General features: G+C 44.6%; 2 protein-coding genes across 2 annotated transcripts in view; both read left to right on the plus strand.

Annotated features, from left to right (window-relative positions):
• The window catches only part of LOC143524113 (B-cell receptor CD22-like), a 210,241-nt gene that overhangs the window by 97,852 nt on the left and 89,501 nt on the right, over nt 1-22,888 (plus strand). The window lies entirely within an intron of this gene.
• LOC143525615 (cilia- and flagella-associated protein 46-like) lies at nt 515-5,928 on the plus strand. Its single transcript, XM_077019820.1, has 11 exons — nt 515-625; nt 831-983; nt 1,420-1,551; nt 1,955-2,120; nt 2,350-2,425; nt 2,676-2,817; nt 3,265-3,445; nt 3,690-3,831; nt 4,121-4,344; nt 4,959-5,106; nt 5,317-5,928. The coding sequence occupies exons 2-8, from the start codon at nt 883-885 to the stop codon at nt 3,741-3,743; spliced, it is 852 nt and encodes a 283-aa protein (XP_076875935.1). The 5' UTR covers nt 515-625; nt 831-882; the 3' UTR covers nt 3,744-3,831; nt 4,121-4,344; nt 4,959-5,106; nt 5,317-5,928.

Genomic DNA, 22,888 nt, shown 5'->3' on the forward strand with positions numbered 1-22,888 from the left:
TCGTTTGTGAGGGCAAATTGAGAGATGACAATCTCAGTTAAATGTTCAGCCATTGTAGAGCTTTAACCAAGATGATATTTACAAGATATATTGGTGCACCAATACTGTACAGGCTATAATGTAAAGAGAAATATATATTTATCATTATATTTTCATTGGTTAAGTCACTGTTTTTTATTTACCCACTGAAATGGTCACCTTGGATGTCATCACAATTTGCCCCCCCTGAGATATTTGTCAGAGGCCGCCACTGCTGGTAATACTCCAAAAAGGCTGGGACAAACAGCCAGGTTTAAATAGGCAGGTGTAATATAAGTAATACTGTAATACTGTAATCATACTCTAATACTGTATACTGTGATCCAGTGATGAGGAACAAGAGTGTGTGTGATGATTAGATAGTTCTCTTTGATTGTGCTCAGGATTCTGGGAGTTGTAGTGTTGCATGTGAGTACTGCGAGTAGAGGTGAAAGACTGCATTATCCAGTAGGTGTGTCTGTGTGTTGTTCCTCAGAGTCAAAACGAGGCAGTGGCTGCCATGTCCCGCGTGTTGGTTGGAGTGGAGATGGTGTCTTGTAATAGCAACCCCAGGTTGATGGAGTTCACTGTACCCAGTCTTGCTGTGGTATGACTACTGTGATTTATTAAAGAGGTTTAGCTTAGCTGCCTTTACTGTGGCCTTTCCAACTAATATATCCAAGTGTGGTTGTTGTTTTTTGGGTTTAATGGTGTAACTCTAGTACATTAAAGTAGCACTACTCTCAATGGTTTTGCCATACTAATGCCCTTTATTTTTTTGCTATCTTTATTTCTCTCTGTCTCTGTAACAGCTGGCGCGAATGGCGTCGGACTGTAAGTGGTCCGATCCAGTGGCGGAGCTATATGTGTGGTCTCAGCTTGCTCACTTTGTCCACCTGTACCCAGAATGCACTGCAGCTAGAGCAGGCTGCCATTCATAGCGCAAAGGTCACAGTGTGTAACCTGTAAGTGCTTTTAAAGCAAAACTAGAGGAAACATGTGAAGAGGAACTTTAACATGTAAAGCTCAATGGTTGTATAAGCCTAGAACTCCAAGATGGAAATGAAAGTAATTTATATAATATTCTTTACACAGAAAAAATGTATTACAGAAGCATATAGCAAATCTGCCACCTAGTAGCCTTAGAAGAATATCACTGTACATGTGACTACTTGGCATAGTTCTGGATATTTGCAGTGTTTTCATGTAAAATAAACTGTTTATGTTGCAGCAATTTTTAATTTACACACATGCAAATCACAAAAAGCTGGTGCATGACTCATTAGCTTGTTACACCAGGCTATTAAAAAAAAATTCAACAAACATTGATTCATTTACATTGGGATAATTGGTATAATTGATTGTAAACTAAAATTTCTGTGACTGTATATGTGCGTGTAGGTACAGTGTTAGAGCAGTACAGGAGATGCTGATCAGTGACGCATGTTTGAGAGGACTGAGCGTGCTCCATCAGTGCTGTGGTCATCCTGCCCGTTACACGGCCGCACTCGGCGCGCTGCAGTCCAGCATCAGGTCAGCGTGCAGAGCGCGACTGCCCCAGAGAACACCTCCCCTCACTCAGCTATGTCACCAGCTGAACCTGTATGAACTCAGAGTTTCAAAAGTATTAAAAAAAAGAACTCTTAAATCACAGGTTGAGGGAACACATGAACATAACCGAATAAATTCCCCTTTTAATGGAGTTTTAGAAGTAGTAGTTTAATGTTCAAGTGCCTTGAGACTAACACATCTATTATTCTGTTATACTGTCAGTTGAAATGAAATTAGGAGGAGACGACTCTGACTTTGTCTCGACTTTGATATGACGTTAACTCATATGATGGGCGGTCACCGTTGCATTTCCTCTGTGCGTCTCTTGTATTCTCCATCCTGCGCATGCTGTGGCCTCCTTCCCCGTGCTGTACTCCGCGTGCAGCTTCGCCGAGCAGGCGACTAGCTGGCCACTGTGTGGGAGCGCAGCCAGGCACTACTGGAACGCCTGTCTCCCTCTGCTGGCCTCCCCGCAGCATAGACAGCAGCCCCGGAGAGCGCTGGAGCTCATTCTGAGGGCCCTGGCCCACACTTACCCCCAGCCAGCCAACGTAAGAACTTAACGCTCATAAACATGCCTTCTTTATGCCTTCTTGTTATCATAAGATGTTTAACTTCTGCTGTAATTGTTATACAATAAGTATATGGTAATTACCATAATAGAACATGATAGTAACAGTAATGAAAATGTTTATTTGATTGTGCTCAATAAGTCATTTGTTACATTGTGAAATATTCACAATAAAGATGAATGTAATGACATTTCAACTCTGTGGACAGGAGAAAATGAACAGTCAGGTGAAAAGCCAGAAGCAGAAACAGACAGGGCCTGTGACCCCAACGCTGGACACTGACAGTAAGCCACATTTAGACTAAACATGCTGTCATGACTAGTCATGTGGAAAAGGAAACGAAAGCATCTTGCGGTGAGAGCTTTTTTTTAGCAATGAAAAAAAATATCTTCATGGCACTTCTGCCTCTGGTGGAGAGGCATGCCTTATTTCATGTGCTTTCAGGTCAAAGTAATAAAGTCATTTTGCTTTTCTTTCTCATTCCTCCGGCGACACACACTCACACACATTCTCACCTTCTCTCTCCCTCACCAGATCTGACTGAAGATGACCTGGCCATGAGAGCAGCCATGTACAATGCGCTGTTCCATATCTACACGGACAACGGCGACTGGAGGGGTGGCCTAAAGCTGCTGGAGCAGGCCATCAGAGAGATGCCCCGCACTCCCCACAGACTGTGAGCAGATCGGCCCGCTTCCGCGCCCCTCACTGGGACATGGCCTTAATCATCAACAGCATCTACAGCAGTGTCTAGTGCTGTCGTTATCAGTTATACCACTCATCTAGTATTTGCTGATTATTTTTATTGGGTATTCTGCATCTACATTAAAGGCTAGTTGTTTTGTATTGTGCATTTGTACTTATGTAGTCCTGTGTACTCTGGTGCAGTACTGTTATAGTCATACCACTCCAGTGTACGCGCCATATAAGTAGGATTGATAATGAAGCCTAAATCGAGCTATGAGTATGAGTGTCTGTACAATATAGAATATGCCTTCATGACATCATGAGACAATCATGTTGCTGCAACATACATGTGTCTCTGTAAATGGCTAATCTTGCTTTCTTTTGTATGCGTGTGTGGTGTGTGTGTGTGTGCGCACATGCACATGGGTTTTTGCAGACTCCTCTATAAGCTGCGGGTGCTGGCAAGAGCCCAGCTAGGAGAGAGCATTGTGCTGGACATGCAGAGGGTTTCCCAGGGAGAGCTGGCTTGTGCTTTGATGTGGCATCGTGTTGCTCTCTCTTCCACAGACACCCAGCAGCAGCTGGCCTGCTACCAGAACGCGATCACGGCCCTACAGGTAATAGGGATCACCTTGTACAGCTCTAGAGAGCAGGATCACCCAACATCAGCATGTGTAGCCAGATCTACTGAACATGTTAATCAGTTGTTGCAGATGTGACTCATATATTGTTTAAAACAAGTGCTTACTTGGACCATTCAGAACATTTATGTAATGACAGTGACATCTGCTGGACATTTAATGCATTGCCGATACTGACCATTGATGCTGATGCTGTCTTGTGATGTAATTATAACTCCAGAGTGCTGAAAGTCAGTGGCAGAAGGTGGATATTCTGCTGGAATTTGGACAATGACTGTACTGTAACCACTACCCTGTGGTTGACGCACAGCAGCAGATACAGCAAGCCATAGACATCCTCCTTCTCACCAGCTCCCACCCCAGTAAGAGCCAAAGTAATCAACCTCATTGCAGTCACTTATAATACAAATACAGATGAGCAGACGAGTGGTTGTTGTCATCGTGTGCATACGTTTACGGTTCAGTGAGCAGAGAGGTTCACCTCCTGGAACAGGTACAGGATCTCTATGGTGCATGAACGTATGCTAATGAAATATAATCCCCTTAATCCCCCTCACAGAACTTGTTGATAATCCAGAAAATGGTTCGTATGTTTCTCGTTTTCACATTCTTTTCTTTGACTGTCTCTAAAAGCACATTTGGTCCTGTTAGAGACCCCAGAGCAGCCAGAAGGCACGACGCCCGAGAGCCGTCCGTCTCAGCCGGACGTGGAGGATGCCACGCCTGGGCCTTATCTGACGCGGCCAAGAGAGGTGCAGCATCTCGACGGCCTGGTGCAAGCACACACCCTCCTCGCCCTCATGGAGTCCAGAAAGTCTCCCCAGCACCAGAAGAACCTGCTCCTGGCTCATTGCTTTGTGCTGCAGATTTGGCAGGTTCAGACCACAAGTTTTTTGGTTTTTTTTTCCTTGTATGAATGAAGTCATGGGTTTCACCAAACGCTCTACTTCCCAGATGATTCTTCCTGGGCAAAAGAGAACCAAACCCAAAATTAAATGTAATGGTCGCAGCCGCAAATCATTGGTCAGAAAAAGAACAAGGTTTCCTACTCACTGCTGTAGTGAATAGTTGGGGGTATAAGATTCTCTCACATAGCCTTCGTATATACAGAGACTGATATCATATACAGATTTAATGGTTTCATGTAAACTTCAAACATATATGGGTGTTCAGACTTTTCCGTTTTTTGGTTGTTGAGCTCTTATATATAGGAAATAATATAATATTGTGCAATTTTGGGGTTGGTCCCTTTCTTTTGCAACATTCCTGCTTACTTGGAAATAAGACAAAGGCAGAGTGCTGGAGTACAAAGCCAAAGCATTCGAAGCTGTGATTGTGCTATTAGTTGCGGGCTGCACTCTACTGGGTGTGGAACTGTAGAAATGCTCCTGTAGGGCTGGGCACATGAAGCCAGTGTCAGGTGACTTCTGAAGTGTGAGCTCTTCCCCTTTAGTGAAGCTGCCCTTAAAATGTATACTTGTTTTTGGAGGTGTCCATGGAAACTGCACAAGATGTCATCAGACAGTTGCTGTTCAATCCTGGAGTTCCTGCTCCGCCATTGTCAGCAGGCAGTACCAAAAAAAGACAAAGAGAAAGAGAGAGAGAAGGAAAAAGAGAAAACCAAAAAGTCTAAAGAGGTATGGAATCTACCATTGGGGATTTAGAAACTATTTTTGCAAACATTTCAGGGTATTAAACCAAATACAAAAAAGAATTTTGGGGCACTTAAACACAACACACAAATATTAATTATTTTGTTAATTACATCAAATAGATTAGGAGTAAATGAGCACCACACAGCATAAATATACACAGAAAAAATTGTTCTCTCATCCTGTCCTATCCAGCCACCTCCTGTTGAGAAGAAGCCAAGAGGCTTACTCTTTGACACCTCCCTGCCGTCTAGCCCAGAGGACTGAGCACAGTTTGTGTGTGCTGAGGAGCTCCGACAGGCTTTCAGACAAGACAGTGGACCCCACACTATCAACAGATACAGCATCAGGGTGCAGTTCAGTGGCCCCAATACACCATCTACAGCTACAGCATCAGTGTGCAGGTCAGTGGCCCCAATACACCATCTACAGCTACAGCATCAGGGTGCAGGTCAATGGCCCCAACACACCATCAACAGGCACAGCATCAGGGTGCAGGTGTGTGGCCCTAACACACCATCAACAGCTACAGCATCAAGGTGCAGGTCAGTGGCCCTAAAATTATTTACAGCTACAGCATAGGCTTGTCACAATACTAAGAATGACAACTTCGATACGATACTTTAAAAAATAATAAAATTCGATACCATTTTCGATACCAAAGTCAGATACTGTGCTCATTTCCATTTTAAAGCCTTTTAATTTTTTTTACAACAAATGAATATTGTATTTTGTTTCACAAATGTCAAATAAATAAAAGGTGCAGTCCCTACCACATTAAAACAGATAAATAAATTGCACATAAATATAAATTAACATAAATAATAGGAATTCACATTTAGAAGTCAAAAAATGCTAGTGCAAAAAGTGTATTTTAAGTATACTTTAAACAACTTTAACTTTAAGTGTAGCGTACATAAGCAATAAATATCTATATATGTGAAAAATAAATATATACTCAACGGCTATAGAAAAAAATATATATATATTATAATTATAATATAATAACAAGTAAGCGGACAGATTATGTGTACGTTAAACTGGTATACACATGGGCCAATCAGAAGAGTACCAGGATCGCTACGGAGCTCAGGCAACCAGCAACTCAAGAAAATTACTTGGCACTGTTGGGCATTTGAAAAGGCATTCACATTTATTGACAATGGGTAAGTAAACAAACAAAACACAAAATAATATTAGAAAGGACTGTGTCTAATTTGGGTAGAAAATAAATAAATCAAAATATTCAGGGTGATTAAATCAATATAAATTCAATGTGTGTCTTTGTGTTAATGTCCTTCTCTTTTAGTTCCACAGTTGATGGAACCATTCAGTCCATGGAGTTTACAAGATAAGTGTTCCTCCTACCAGTTCTTGTTGATATTTAGCTCAACTCAAGGAAGTTTCAATTCAATTGTTGTCCAGGGAATGTGGGAAACCCTCTAGGTTACTCTGGGAGGCTCGCCATCAATGGATTGGTCCGAATCATCCAACCAACAAAAAAACCTGACCTATAATAAGGCCATGTTTATCTTATTACTATATCATACATACATACAAATACACAAAACAGTAATAAAGAACGTAATTTACAATTAAATGAAAATATGTATAGTGTTTGCAACACATACAATGAGTAATCACATTTAATCACTATATTTACAACATTTATACACCAAAAGTAGTAATACTGGCGTTAATCAGCATAGTGTCATCATTTGCAGCACTAGGCGCCAAAACGCACTCTCGCGCATGCGCTCACGACACGGAGCTCAACTCGCGCCAAAGCTTTAAATAAGCTTAATGATAATGTGATAAATAACCCTCAACTCAATCTTTTTCTTTTAACAATAGTATTAAACATATAAACTGAGCATAAAACATGTACATGTATCACTGTATCTACCTAAAATACAAGCTAGTTTATACGGAGCTAGCATTAGCTTCAACACTATATACAAATGCAAAGTTAGCATTTCTGCTTACCAGTGCAAGTCTAATATGTTCGTCGTTCCTCGACGAAATATTTCCCTCAGGTGTTTTTATGATTAGCAACGGGTTAATAAATATCTACTTAGACTTATTTCACTTGTTTTAACTGTTTAAATTCGTTGCTATCTGTCTTGCAGCAGGAGAACCCTCACTCTCGTCTGCTGGCAGGATGCAAAGAGAATCGAAATCTCCGTCAGCGGGAATAACTCTCCCCTTCTGTCCAAGTCGCCACCTGATTGGCTGGCTGGATTCAGTGTACCCAATGGAAAATTTACAAAATAAATAAAATAAAAATATTATTCTTTGTCAATTTGTATTAATATCTGGAAAACTAATTTCTTAATTAAATTAGAATATTTAATTATATTTAGAATATTTAATAACAGCTTTCATATAAAAATATGGTATCCTGGTTTATAACCTGGGTTACATCCTCCCTGCCTGAATCTATGCACGTCCCTGTGCATGAACTGGCTGGACTGTAATAGGTTCTTGGGGAGAACTAAGTGAGAGATCAGAGTCTGGTAACTCAGTTAAAGCTTCAGTAAAGGCTGTGCTCAACCCATGAAATAGAGCTTGGACAATAGAAATCACTGGATTTCCCAATTGGGCATATTGCAAGCGATTAGGTCTTTCTGTTGCACGAGTAGATCGTCTGACACATTCAGGGTTGTTTGAGCTTGTATCTTGGCTTGAATTACTTGGTCTTTCTTCCAATGCAACATCAGCAGTTCCATTTTCAATTTCTACTTGAACACTTGATATACGTTTGTCAGCTTCTAGTGCAACTGACTCAGGTGAATCTTCAGGTATTTCAACTTTTTCAGTACATTCAGGTTCTGATGGTAACTCTTGTGATAACACTGATGGTTGTAATGTTAGGTTTCCATCGTCAGTGTCTGTTGTATCTCCAACAACTGGGTTATCGACAGGAATATCAGGTAAGTACTCATCAGATTGGTTTCTTTCAGGTAAGTACTCATCAGGTTGGTGTCTTTCAGGAATCCCTCTCCTTGAAGGCATTTCATAGACGGTAGTAAAACTTCTGGGTTGCATTACTGGTAGTTCTGTGAAATCTTGATACAGGGTCTCATCTTCTTCCTCCATTTCAGGAATAATAGACTCCTGTTGGACAGAGTGACGAGTGTTGTATTTTCTTGGGCTACGTGAAGTAATTGATTCTTCACCATGTGCAGGTAGGAAATTGCAAGGTAGGAGTAAGTCTCTGTGCAACGTCCTTATAGGACCATCAGCAGACTCAGGCTTGACAGTGTAGACTGGCAGATCTCTAACTTGTTTCACTACTATATGAACGTCTGGTTCCCATTTGTCTGCAAGCTTGTGTTTACCACGGAGTCGGACAGCTCTTACAAGAACTCTATCCTCAACTTCAAGCTTGGAAGCGGTAACATGCTTGTCGAATCTTGTCTTGTTAGCTTGCGCTACTTTGTCTGCATTCTGTTTGGCTAGTTTGAAACTTGCATCTAGACATAGTTGTAGTTCACGCACATATTGAGAATGTGACTTGCGATTCCCTTGTCTCAAGGGTAACTTGAAGGCTAAATCTACAGGCAACTTGGGTTGTCGCCCAAACATCAATTCATAGGGAGTAAATCCGGTAGCATCATTCTTCGTACAATTGTAGGCGTGTACGACAGGCTTGACAAACTGTTTCCATTTGGATTTGTCTTCTTCAGAGAGGACTCCAAGAAGATTTAACAGTGTTCTGTTAAAGCGTTCAACAGGATTCCCACGAGGATGGTATGACGTTGTACGAGATTTGTGAATTCCCATGATTTGGCATAACTCCTTTATGACATGAGACTCGAAATCCGGTCCTTGGTCACTGTGTAAGCATTCAGGAATTCCATAATGGACAATGAAAGATTCCCATAAGCACTTAGCAACCGTTTGGGCCTTCTGGTTAGGTGTGGGAATTGCAACGGCATACTTGGTAAAATGGTCAGTTATTACAAGAATGTCTTTGGTGTTACTCCGGTCAGGTTCCAGAGATAGAAAATCCATACACACTAGTTCAAGCGGTCTGGTGGAAGTAATGTTTACCAAAGGTGCAGCCTTTTCTGGTAAAGTCTTCCTCCTGACACAGCGTTCACAAGTTTTGATTTTCTTTTCCACATCCTCAGCCATCTTTGGCCAATAAAATCTGGACCTTACTAAATTAAGGGTTCGTTCTAGCCCCATGTGACCCATGTCGTCATGTAAACTCTTTAGTACGACAGGCCTTAAGGACTCTGGTAAGACTAGCTGATATATAGGGTTGTCTCCATCCATGCGTATACGATACAGAACCAGGTCTTGCAATCTCAGCTTGTTCCATTGTCGCAGGAAAAAGGTAATCTGAGGCATTTCAGCCCGAACAGTGGGAAGAACTGTTTCTCCTACTTCCAATTGATGTATGACTTCTCTTAGACAAGGATCTGCTCTTTGATGGTTTTGAATTTCTTCATTGGACAGAGGTGGAATGATAGGTAGACCACTTTGTTCTGCATCCAAGAAACAATCAGGTATAGCCTCAGGTGGAACTGTTAGAGAATGAATTTGAGCCACTGTGTCACTATCTTGATGGTAATCATCCACAATGTGTCGAATGAAGTGTTTTTCACAGAGTGCTTTCACAACATCTGGACTCATGCAAATTTCTCCCTCATCCAAATGAGTGTGAACAAACTGATGGATTCGCTCTTGCTCCCTTTGAGAGATGACATCATTGGCTAACCCACCATGGGGTCGTCTGGAGAGACCATCAGCGTCAGAGTTTGCTTGTCCGGCTCTGTACTTGAGTCTGAAATTGAATGTGGATAATGCAGCTAACCATCTGTAACTGGTGGCATCCATTTTGGCTGTTGTAAGGATGTATGTCAGCGGGTTGTTATCTGTCACAACTGTGAACAGACCCCCATACAGATAATCATGAAACTTTTCCGTGACTGCCCACTTGAGCGCTAAAAACTCTAACTTATGTGCAGGATACTTGGACTCGCTGCGTGATAAGCCTCTACTGGCGTAGGCAATGACTCTCATCTTCCCCTCCTGCTCCTGATACAAGGCCGCCCCCAGTCCTGTAGCACTGGCATCAGTGTGTAGGACATATGGACGTTGGGAATCAGCAAACCCAAGAACAGGTGCAGAAGTAAGTTTCTCAATTATCAATTGAAAGGAATTTTCACAGTCAGAAGTCCAGCGATCAGCGAATGGCTGTTTTGGATCATAATATTGCTTGTGACAATTTTTGGATTGGCTGGCTTTCTTAAGAGGTGGATATCCAGCAGTTAAGTCTGTAAGTGGTTTGACAAGACTTGCATAGTTCTTGATGAAACGCCGGTAATAACCAGAAAAACCTAAGAAGGATCTGAGTTCTTTCAAGTTTTTTGGTCTTGGCCACGTCTTCAGGGCCTCTACTTTACCGGGATCGGTTTCTACACCATCCTCCGACACAATGTGGCCTAAATACCTAACAGAGGTTTGGAAGAACTTGCACTTGCTTGGTGAAAGTTTCAGTCCATACTCTCTTAAGCGGTTTAAGACATTGAACAGTCTCCTTTCATGTTCCTCGAGTGTCTGAGAAAAAATTATCAAGTCATCCAAGAAAACAAGAACCTCTTTCAGATTTAGGTCACTCATACACTTGTCCATCAATCGTTGAAATGTACTTGGGGCGTTTGTGATCCCTTGTGGCATCCGGGAAAACTGCCAGAAACCTAGTGGACACACAAAAGCAGTTTTAGGCCTATCCTCCTCCTCAACCTCTATCTGGTAGTATCCAGACTTTAGGTCTAGAACAGAGAACCACTTTGAACCTGTAAGCGTGGAGAATGTCTCTTCCATATTAGGAAGTGCATAAGCATCTTTGACTGTTTGGAGATTTAACTTCCTGTAGTCAATACAAAGACGAACTTCACCATTTTTCTTTCTTACTACCACTATAGGAGATGAGAAGGGAGACTCAGATTCCTCAATTACACCAGCCTGTAGCAATTCCTGAAGATGTTTTCGGACTGCATCCAGGTCTTGGGGATGAATTGGTCTTGCTCTGTGCTTGAAAGGGGTTTCATCTGACAGTTTAATGTGGTGCTTGACTTTGTCTGTTCTTCCATAGTCTAGGTCATGCTGGGCGAAGACCTCAGGCATACTGTTCAACTGTCTTGTAATCCGTTCTTTCCACTCAGATGAAATGGGAGAATCTTCAAGGTTAAAGGTCAAGTTGGAATGTTCTGACATGACTTTAGTTTGAATCAACGATGAAGGTAAGACAGCATGGACAGAGTTCAATTCAGCGATTATGCTCTTCTGGGGAATTACAATGTCATGCTCAGACTCATTTTTCACCATCACAGGAACTTTGAAGGAAGGTCTACCTGGAAGATTGATCAAGCAAGGTTTCACTAATATTCCTCCAGGTAACACTGAACAGGATGGATGCTCCACAATCATGACAGATTCAAACTTAGGTTGGCAGGCTATGATATGACCATTCAAGACTACGCTGTCACCAGCGGGAATGACTTGGGGTATCTTCCCTTGCAGCTTAACCAATCCATATGTAGGACTTTGCTGTTGTTCATGCCTAGCTTCAAGTAGTTTCAAGACAGCTTTGTACCCATAAGAAATGAAATTTCTTTCTGGAATCTTTCCATTGATTGACATGTACAAGACATCAAGAGTATTCATGCCAACAAGAACTTGGGGTTGTGTTTCAGTGTTTAGATCAGGAACAACAAGGACTAAAGTAGGAATTTCTTTTTCCATCCCAGTGAATTCTTCTGGAAAAGTAATACTTACATTTGCATATCCCAGGTAAGGTACAGCTTGGCCATTTGCTCCTTCTACCTCAAGTAAATCACCTAACGAGTTGATTTGAAGGTTAGGCAAATGCTGGTTGAAGAAAGACTGCGATATCGTGGTTACCTGCGACCCGGTGTCCAACAGACAGTTAGTTTTGACTTGGCCAATCTTTACTTCAGCAGTACACTTTGTTCCAACTAGCCCTCTAGGAATAGTACGGGAAGGCTTTACCTGTGTCTGTTCTAGCAAGCAGGTTTGTTTTCTGTTTGTGGAGTTTTTACGTCTAGTGGGACTAGAGTAAATACCAGTTTCTGTCTGTCCCTTGAGAGAAACTGTCTTCAGTTTAAATGATTTTGCTCATAATCCCAGGTTCTTTGCCTTTCTTTCAATTCTTTTCTTTTAGCAGCAACCAAAGCAGGATTTGCATCAGCTTCACAGTTGGCTATGATGTGCCCATCTTCACCACACCGGAAGCAATACCAGGGCTTTGGCTTAGAATTGGCATCTTTCTTCCCTGGTAATTTAACACTTGGTTTCTGTACACAGTCAGGTTTTGCAGATTCAGATTGGTTCCATGAACATTTTGTTTTAGGCTCAGGCTTTGAACTAGCTCTTTGCTCTTTTCTCTGTGTCAAAATTGAGGTTAGTTGGCTCTTGATTTGAGCCAACTCTTTCTTTAACTCACTCATTTCGTTTGGGACTGGTTTAACCTCAGTGCTGTTGCAGACACACTGCGACTGAACTGTTACTTTGGGTTTGAACCCAGAAAGGTGCTGTTTCCTTCGGACAACTTTGGCCTCCTGCTTGTTCTCTGCTGTACGCAGCAATAGAAGCAGTTCAGCAAATGGCGGTGGATCTTTCGCCCTGTGCTCTAATTGCAGGTCAGTAAGCAAACTGTCATTCCAACAGCCTCTGCAGAATTGTTTGAGAAGGTGCACATTCATATCACGGGTAAGAACTCCTCCAGCCCTTTCAGCAAGACTCAAAGCAGATTGTAAACGCTGCAGATAAACTGAAGGTTTTTCACCTACATCTTGTAGTGTACCCATGAATCGAGCAAACAACTCTTCTCCGTCTTCTACTGTGCCATAAGCTGAATCCAACAGCTGTAGGTAAGTAGTAGCTTCTGCTTCAAGAGGAATATGCTTAACAAGGTCAGCAGCAGGTGGAAGCAAGCTCTCCAAAATTTTCCTTACTTTGTCTCTGTCTGGAATTGATGGAATGTCAAGCATCAGTCCGACTTGAGAACGCCACGAGTCATAATCAACTTCACTGTAAGGTTTGGGGATTTTTCCAGAGAAAGCCCTTAACCTCACAGGTGAACCAGCATACAAGGAATGGTCTTCACTCCTAACAATGTGTTCCACAATAAGTTTCTGAACTTCAGGTGGATTAAGTGTGGCAGGATCAATTGTGGAAGAATCAAGCAATGATGCAGGTTTGTGCTTTGACATTGGAAGACGGCTTTCACAGTCACCCAAGGCAGGCTTCACTGAAACATCAGACAAGCTCCGAGACAAAGTTTCAGACCTTTTCTTCTCTGAAGACTTGTCAGAATGCATTGCAGGTTGCACATCGGTAGCATGCTCAGCATCAGATGAATCTACAAGTTCACCTATTTGCTCCAAAGCGTCTTTCAGAACTGCTTCCAGCTCTTTCCCACTTAACCTAGCCACTCGTTGTAGTTCACTAAGATAGGTGTTTGTAAGTTTACTACTGTACACATTAGCTAGTGCTTGTACACAGCACATGGCAGTAAGATCAGTAGTAAGTGCACGACGATAAGGCAAGTAAGGCTCTAGTGTTTGTAAAGCAGAACCATAAGTGTACTCTACGATTACTTGAGAGTGTAAATCTGAACTAGTATCATCTATTTTAAGTATTCTATTAATCGAACCATGCTCTTTTAGGAATGTGAACACTTCCTCATCTCTATCAGACCCAGTTAACCCACTAACTATGATAGAGTTAGGGACCTTCACACTATTACTTTCAATAAACTCCATAACTCTTAATTTAGTTGCGTAGCAACGTATCCCTTGATAAACAACAGTGCAAATAAATTCTTGAGTTCTTAAAACCAAGCTCCTGGCTGGCTCGCCAATTTTATGTAGCGTACATAAGCAATAAATATCTATATATGTGAAAAATAAATATATACTCAACGGCTATAGAAAAAAATATATATATATTATAATTATAATATAATAAGTAAGCGGACAGATTATGTGTACGTTAAACTGGTATACACATGGGCCAATCAGAAGAGTACCAGGATCGCTACGGAGCTCAGGCAACCAGCAACTCAAGAAAATTACTTGGCACTGTTGGGCATTTGAAAAGGCATTCACATTTATTGACAATGGGTAAGTAAACAAACAAAACACAAAATAATATTAGAAAGGACTGTGTCTAATTTGGGTAGAAAATAAATAAATCAAAATATTCAGGGTGATTAAATCAATATAAATTCAATGTGTGTCTTTGTGTTAATGTCCTTCTCTTTTAGTTCCACAGTTGATGGAACCATTCAGTCCATGGAGTTTACAAGATAAGTGTTCCTCCTACCAGTTCTTGTTGATATTTAGCTCAACTCAAGGAAGTTTCAATTCAATTGTTGTCCAGGGAATGTGGGAAACCCTCTAGGTTACTCTGGGAGGCTCGCCATCAATGGATTGGTCCGAATCATCCAACCAACAAAAAAACCTGACCTATAATAAGGCCATGTTTATCTTATTACTATATCATACATACATACAAATACACAAAACAGTAATAAAGAACGTAATTTACAATTAAATGAAAATATGTATAGTGTTTGCAACACATACAATGAGTAATCACATTTAATCACTATATTTACAACATTTATACACCAAAAGTAGTAATACTGGCGTTAATCAGCATAGTGTCATCATTTGCAGCACTAGGCGCCAAAACGCACTCTCGCGCATGCGCTCACGACACGGAGCTCAACTCGCGCCAAAGCTTTAAATAAGCTTAATGATAATGTGATAAATAACCCTCAACTCAATCTTTTTCTTTTAACAATAGTATTAAACATATAAACTGAGCATAAAACATGTACATGTATCACTGTATCTACCTAAAATACAAGCTAGTTTATACGGAGCTAGCATTAGCTTCAACACTATATACAAATGCAAAGTTAGCATTTCTGCTTACCAGTGCAAGTCTAATATGTTCGTCGTTCCTCGACGAAATATTTCCCTCAGGTGTTTTTATGATTAGCAACGGGTTAATAAATATCTACTTAGACTTATTTCACTTGTTTTAACTGTTTAAATTCGTTGCTATCTGTCTTGCAGCAGGAGAACCCTCACTCTCGTCTGCTGGCAGGATGCAAAGAGAATCGAAATCTCCGTCAGCGGGAATAACTCTCCCCTTCTGTCCAAGTCGCCACCTGATTGGCTGGCTGGATTCAGTGTACCCAATGGAAAATTTACAAAATAAATAAAATAAAAATATTATTCTTTGTCAATTTGTATTAATATCTGGAAAACTAATTTCTTAATTAAATTAGAATATTTAATTATATTTAGAATATTTAATAACAGCTTTCATATAAAAATATGGTATCCTGGTTTATAACCTGGGTTACATTAAGTCTTTAAGTAACTAAAACTTCAGTATTAGAGTAGAGTTCAGTATTCATAGATGATTGATCCATTGTAGTACTATCACTCTTTTTTCTCTCTATGCTGTTGCACTTATGGCTCTTAAACCAAGAATATAACAAACATTTTCTAGGATACCATAATCGGACACATAATCTTGTATGCTGTAGTAATAATAGAAATGGGAATAATCACCAACCTCTTGGAATTATTTGTACAAATCTACGTGCTGGTCCTTCAGGTGTTTGGCCAGATTTGTTGTGTTAAGCTAGGTTTTTACTTTAGCGAGTGAACGTAGCACGCCGAGTCCGCACACCTCGTGCGAACCTGCGCGAACTGCTTGTCTGAAACGATATGTGGTAGTATAAAGAAACACCCCTCAAAAATATACTGAAAGGTCAGTTGCCCTAAAACTATTTACAGCTACAACATCAGGGTGCATGTCAGTGGCCCTAAAACAATTAACAGCTACAGCATCAGGGTGCATATCAGTGGCCCCAACACAACAGCATCAGGGTGCATATCAGTGGCCTCCACACACCATCTACAGGCACAGCATCAGGGTGCAGGTCAGTGGCCCCAAAACACCATCAACAATGACAGCATCAGTGTGCAGGTCACTGGCCCCAACACACCCTCAATCGCTACAGCATCAAGGTGCATGTCAGTGGCCCCAACAAACGAACCACTGGCACAGCGTCATGGTGCAGGTCAGTGGCCCCAACACAACATCAACAGCTACAGCATCAGTGTGCAGTTCAGTGGCCCACTCACACAATCACCAGCTACAGCATCAGTGTGCAGGTCACTGGCCCCAACACATTCTCAATCGATACAGCATCAAGGTACAGTTCAGTGGCGCTAAAACAATCAACAGCTACAGCTTCAGTGTGCTGTTCAGTGACCCCAACACACCATCAACAGCTACAGCATCAGTGCGCATGTCAGTGGCCGCAACACACCATCAACAGCTACAGCATCAGGGTGCATGTCAGTGACCCGAACACATTCAACAGCTACAGCATCAGTGTGCAGGTCACTGGCACCAACACATCCTCAATCGATGCAGCATCAAGGTACAGTTAAGTGGCGCTAAAACAATCAACAGCTACAGCATCAGTGTGCTGGTCAGTGGCCCCAACACAACAGCTACAGCATCAGTGTGCAATTCAGTGGCCTCAACACACCATCAACAGCTACAGCATCAGTGTGCAGTTCGGTGGCCCCAACACACAATCACCAGCTACAGCATCAGTGTGCTGGTCAGTGGCCCCAACACAACAGCTACAGCATCAGTGTGCAGTTCAGTGGCCCCAACACATTCCCAATCGATACAGCATCAAGGTACAGTTCAGTGGCGCTCAAACAATCAACAGCTACAGCTTCAGTGTACTGTTCAGTGGCCCCAACACACCATCAACAGCTACAGTATCAGTGCGCATGTCAGTGGCCCCAACAAGCCATCAACAGCTACAGCATCAGTGTGCAGGTCACTAACCCCAACACACCCTCAATCGCTACAGCATCAAGGTGCATGTCAGTCGCCCCAACAAACAAACCACTGGCACAGCGTCATGGTGCAGGTCAGTGGCCCCAACACAACATCAACAGCTACAGCATCAGTGTGCTGGTCAGTGGCCTCAACACACCATCAACAGCTACAGCATCAGTGCGCATGTCAGTGGCCCCAACAAGCCATCAACAGGCACAGCATCAGTGTGCAGGTCACTGGCCCCAACACAACATCAACAGCTACAGCATCAGTGCGCAGGTCAGTGGCCCCAACAAGCCATCAACAGGCACAGCAACAGTGCGCATGTCAGTGGCCCCAACACACCATCAACAGCTACAGCATTAGTGTGCAGTTCAGTGGCCCCAACACATTCCCAATCGATACAGCATCAAGGTACAGTTCAGTGGCGCTAAAACAATCAACAGCTACAGCTTCAGTGTGCTGTTCAGTGGCCCCAACAAGCCATCAACAGCTACAGCATCAGTGCGCATGTCAGTGGCCGCAACACACCATCAACAGCTACAGCATCAGGGTGCATGTCAGTGACCCCAACACATTCAACAGCTACAGCATCAGTGTGCAGGTCACTGGCACCAACACATCCTCAATCGATGCAGCATCAAGGTACAGTTCAGTGGCGCTAAAACAATCAACAGCTACAGCATCAGTGTGCTGGTCAGTGGCCCCAACACACCATCAACAGCTACAGCTTCAGTGCGCATGTCAGTGGCCCCAACACACAATCACCAGCTACAGCATCAGTGTGCAGTTCAGTGGCCCCAACACATTCCCAATCGATACAGCATCAAGGTACAGTTCAGTGGCGCTAAAACAATCAACAGCTACAGCTTCAGTGTGCTGTTCAGTGACCCCAACACACCATCAACAGCTACAGCTTCAGTGCGCATGTCAGTGGCCCCAACAAGCCATCAACAGCTACAGCATCAGTGCGCATGTCAGTGGCCGCAACACACCATCAACAGCTACAGCATCAGTGTGCAGGTCAGTGGCCCCAACACAACAGCTACAGCATCAGTGAGCAGCCCCAACACACCAACAATTACAGCATCAGTGCGCATGTCAGTGGCCCCAACACACCATCAACAGGCCTAGCATCAGTGCGTATGTCAGTGGCCCCAACACACCACCAACAGCTACAGCATCAGTGCGCATGTCAGTGGCCGCAACACACCAACAGCTACAGCATCAGTGCGTATCTCAGTCACCCCCAACAAGCCATCAACAGGCACAGCATCAGTGTGCAGGTCACTGGCCCAAACACACCCTCAATCGCTACAGCATCAAGGTGCATGTCAGTGGCCCCAACAAACAAACCACTGGCACAGCGTCATGGTGCAGGTCAGTGGCCCCAACACAACATCAACAGCTACAGCTTCAGTGTGCAGTTCAGTGGCCCCAACACACCATCAACAGCTACAGCATCAGTGCACATGTCAGTGGCCCCAACAAGCCATCAACAGGCACAGCATTAGTGCACATGTCAGTGGCCCCAACACAAAATCAACAGCTACAGCATCAGGGTCCATGTCAGTGGCCCACTCACACAATGAACAGCTACAGCATCAGTGTGCAGGTCACTGGCCCCAACACATTCTCAATCGATACAGCATCAAGGTACAGTTCAGTGGCGCTAAAACAATCAACAGCTACAGCTTCAGTGTGCTGGTCAGTGGCCCCAACACACCATCAACAGCTACAGCATCAGTGCGCATGTCAGTGGCCCCAACAAGCCATCAACAGGCACAGCATCAGTGCGCATGTCAGTGGCCCCAACAAGCCATCAACAGCTACAGCATCAGTGTGCAGTTCAGTGGCCCCAACACACCATCAACAGCTACAGCATCAGTGCGTATGCCAGTGGCCCCAACAAGCCATCAACAGGCACAGCATCAGTGTGCAGGTCACTGGCCCCAACACACCCTCAATCGCTGCAGCATCAAGGTGAATGTCAGTGGCCCCAACAAACAAACCACTGGCACAGCGTCATGATGCAGGTCAGTGGCCCCAACAAGTCATCAACAGCTACAGCATCAGTGTGCAGTTCAGTGGCCCCAACACACCATCAACAATTACAGCATCACTGCGCATGTCAGTGGCCCCAACACACCATCAACAGCTACAGCATCAGTGCATATGTCAGTGGCCCCAACACACCATCAACAGCTACAGCATCAGTGCGCATGTCAGTGGCCCCAACAAGCCATCAACATGCACAGCATCAGTGTGCACGTCACTGGCCCCACAGTTCAGTGGCCCCAACACACCATCAACAGCTACAGCATCAGTGCGCATGTCAGTGGCCCCAACAAGCCATCAACATGCACAGCATCAGTGTGCACGTCACTGGCCCCACAGTTCAGTGGCCCCAACACACCATCAACAGCTACAGCATCAGGGTGCATGTCAGTGGCCCACTCACACAATGAATAGCTACAGCATCAGTGTGCAGGTCACTGGCCCCAACACATTCTCAATCGATACAGCATCAAGGTACAGTTCAGTGGCGCTAAAACAATCAACAGCTACAGCTTCAGTGTGCTGGTCAGTGGCCCCAACACACCATCAACAGCTACAGCATCAGTGCGAATGTCAGTGGCCCCAACAAGCCATCAACAGGCACAGCATCAGTGTGCATGTCAGTGGCCCCAACACACCATCAATAGCTACAGCATCAGTGCGCATGTCAGTGGCCCCAACAAGCCATCAACAGCTACAGCATCAGTAAGCAGTTCAGTGGCCCCAACACACCCTCAATCGATGCAGCATCAAAGTACAATTCAGTGGTGCTAAAACAATCAACAGCTCCAGCATCAGTGTGCAGTTCAGTGGCCAAAACACACCATCAACAGCTACAGCATCAGTGCGCATGTCAGTGGCCCCAACACACCATCAACAGGCCTAGCATCAGTGCGCATGTCAGTGGCCCCAACACACCATCAACAGATACAGCATCAGTGCGTATGTCAGTGGCCCCAACACACCATCAACAGCTACAGCATCAGTGCGCATGTCAGTGGCCCCAACAAGCACAGCATCAGTGTGCAGGTCACTGGCCCCAACACACCCTCAATCGCTACAGCATCAAGGTGCATGTCAGTGGCCCCAACGAACAAACCACTGGCACAACGTCATGGTGCAAGTCAGTGGCCCCAACACTGTTGATACAAGCCATCAACAGTGGCCCCAACACACCATCAACAGCTACAGCATCAGTGCGCATGTCAGTGGCCCCAACACACCATCAACAGCTACAGCATCAGTGCGTATGTCAGTGGCCCCAACACACCATCAACAGCTACAGCATCAGTGCGCATGTCAGTGGCCCCAACAAGCCATCAACAGCTACAGCATCAGTGTGCAGTTCAATGGCCCCAACACACCATCAACAGCTATAGCATCAGTGCGTATGTCAGAGGCCCCAACACACCATCAATAGCTACAGCATCAGTGCGCATGTCAGTGGCCCCAACAAGCCATCAACAGCTACAGCATCAGTAAGCAGTTCAGTGGCCCCAACACACCCTCAATCGATGCAGCATCAAAGTACAATTCAGTGGTGCTAAAACAATCAACAGCTCCAGCATCAGTGTGCAGTTCAGTGGCCAAAACACACCATCAACAGCTACAGCATCAGTGCGCATGTCAGTGGCCCCAACACACCATCAACAGGCCTAGCATCAGTGCGCATGTCAGTGGCCCCAACACACCATCAACAGATACAGCATCAGTGCGCATGTCAATGGCTGCAACACACCATCAACAGCTACAGCATCAGTGCGTATGCCAGTGGCCCCAACAAGCCATCAACAGGCACAGCATCAGTGTGCAGGTCACTGGCCCCAACACACCCTCAATCGCTGCAGCATCAAGGTGAATGTCAGTGGCCCCAACAAACAAACCACTGGCACAGCGTCATGATGCAGGTCAGTGGCCCCAACAAGTCATCAACAGCTACAGCATCAGTGTGCAGTTCAGTGGCCCCAACACACCATCAACAATTACAGCATCACTGCGCATGTCAGTGGCCCCAACACACCATCAACAGCTACAGCATCAGTGCATATGTCAGTGGCCCCAACACACCATCAACAGCTACAGCATCAGTGCGCATGTCAGTGGCCCCAACAAGCCATCAACATGCACAGCATCAGTGTGCACGTCACTGGCCCCACAGTTCAGTGGCCCCAACACACCATCAACAGCTACAGCATCAGTGCGCATGTCAGTGGCCCCAACAAGCCATCAACATGCACAGCATCAGTGTGCACGTCACTGGCCCCACAGTTCAGTGGCCCCAACACACCATCAACAGCTACAGCATCAGGGTGCATGTCAGTGGCCCACTCACACAATGAACAGCTACAGCATCAGTGTGCAGGTCACTGGCCCCAACACATTCTCAATCGATACAGCATCAAGGTACAGTTCAGTGGCGCTAAAACAATCAACAGCTACAGCTTCAGTGTGCTGGTCAGTGGCCCCAACACACCATCAACAGCTACAGCATCAGTGCGAATGTCAGTGGCCCCAACAAGCCATCAACAGGCACAGCATCAGTGTGCATGTCAGTGGCCCCAACACACCATCAATAGCTACAGCATCAGTGCGCATGTCAGTGGCCCCAACAAGCCATCAACAGCTACAGCATCAGTAAGCAGTTCAGTGGCCCCAACACACCCTCAATCGATGCAGCATCAAAGTACAATTCAGTGGTGCTAAAACAATCAACAGCTCCAGCATCAGTGTGCAGTTCAGTGGCCAAAACACACCATCAACAGCTACAGCATCAGTGCGCATGTCAGTGGCCCCAACACACCATCAACAGGCCTAGCATCAGTGCGCATGTCAGTGGCCCCAACACACCATCAACAGATACAGCATCAGTGCGTATGTCAGTGGCCTCAACACACCATCAACAGCTACAGCATCAGTGCGCATGTCAGTGGCCCCAACAAGCACAGCATCAGTGTGCAGGTCACTGGCCCCAACACACCCTCAATCGCTACAGCATCAAGGTGCATGTCAGTGGCCCCAACGAACAAACCACTGGCACAACGTCATGGTGCAAGTCAGTGGCCCCAACACTGTTGATACAAGCCATCAACAGTGGCCCCAACACACCATCAACAGCTACAGCATCAGTGCGCATGTCAGTGGCCCCAACACACCATCAACAGCTACAGCATCAGTGCGTATGTCAGTGGCCCCAACACACCATCAACAGCTACAGCATCAGTGCGCATGTCAGTGGCCCCAACAAGCCATCAACAGCTACAGCATCAGTGTGCAGTTCAATGGCCCCAACACACCATCAACAGCTATAGCATCAGTGCGTATGTCAGAGGCCCCAACACACCATCAATAGCTACAGCATCAGTGCGCATGTCAGTGGCCCCAACAAGCCATCAACAGCTACAGCATCAGTAAGCAGTTCAGTGGCCCCAACACACCCTCAATCGATGCAGCATCAAAGTACAATTCAGTGGTGCTAAAACAATCAACAGCTCCAGCATCAGTGTGCAGTTCAGTGGCCAAAACACACCATCAACAGCTACAGCATCAGTGCGCATGTCAGTGGCCCCAACACACCATCAACAGGCCTAGCATCAGTGCGCATGTCAGTGGCCCCAACACACCATCAACAGATACAGCATCAGTGCGCATGTCAATGGCTGCAACACACCATCAACAGCTACAGCATCAGTGCGTATGCCAGTGGCCCCAACAAGCCATCAACAGGCACAGCATCAGTGTGCAGGTCACTGGCCCCAACACACCCTCAACCGCTGCAGCATCAAGT

This window comes from Brachyhypopomus gauderio, chromosome 1, assembly GCF_052324685.1.
Source record: "Brachyhypopomus gauderio isolate BG-103 chromosome 1, BGAUD_0.2, whole genome shotgun sequence".
Lineage (NCBI taxonomy): Eukaryota > Metazoa > Chordata > Actinopteri > Gymnotiformes > Hypopomidae > Brachyhypopomus > Brachyhypopomus gauderio.

Coding starts and splice junctions, on each gene's coding strand:
- LOC143525615 (XM_077019820.1), top strand. CDS start 883: ATGTGTGGTCTCAGCTTGCTCACTTTGTCCACCTGTACCCAGAATGCA. Junction 984..1,419: donor AAGGTCACAGTGTGTAACCT/GTAAGTGCTTTT, acceptor ATGTGCGTGTAG/GTACAGTGTTAGAGCAGTAC. Junction 2,121..2,349: donor CTTACCCCCAGCCAGCCAAC/GTAAGAACTTAA, acceptor CTCTGTGGACAG/GAGAAAATGAACAGTCAGGT.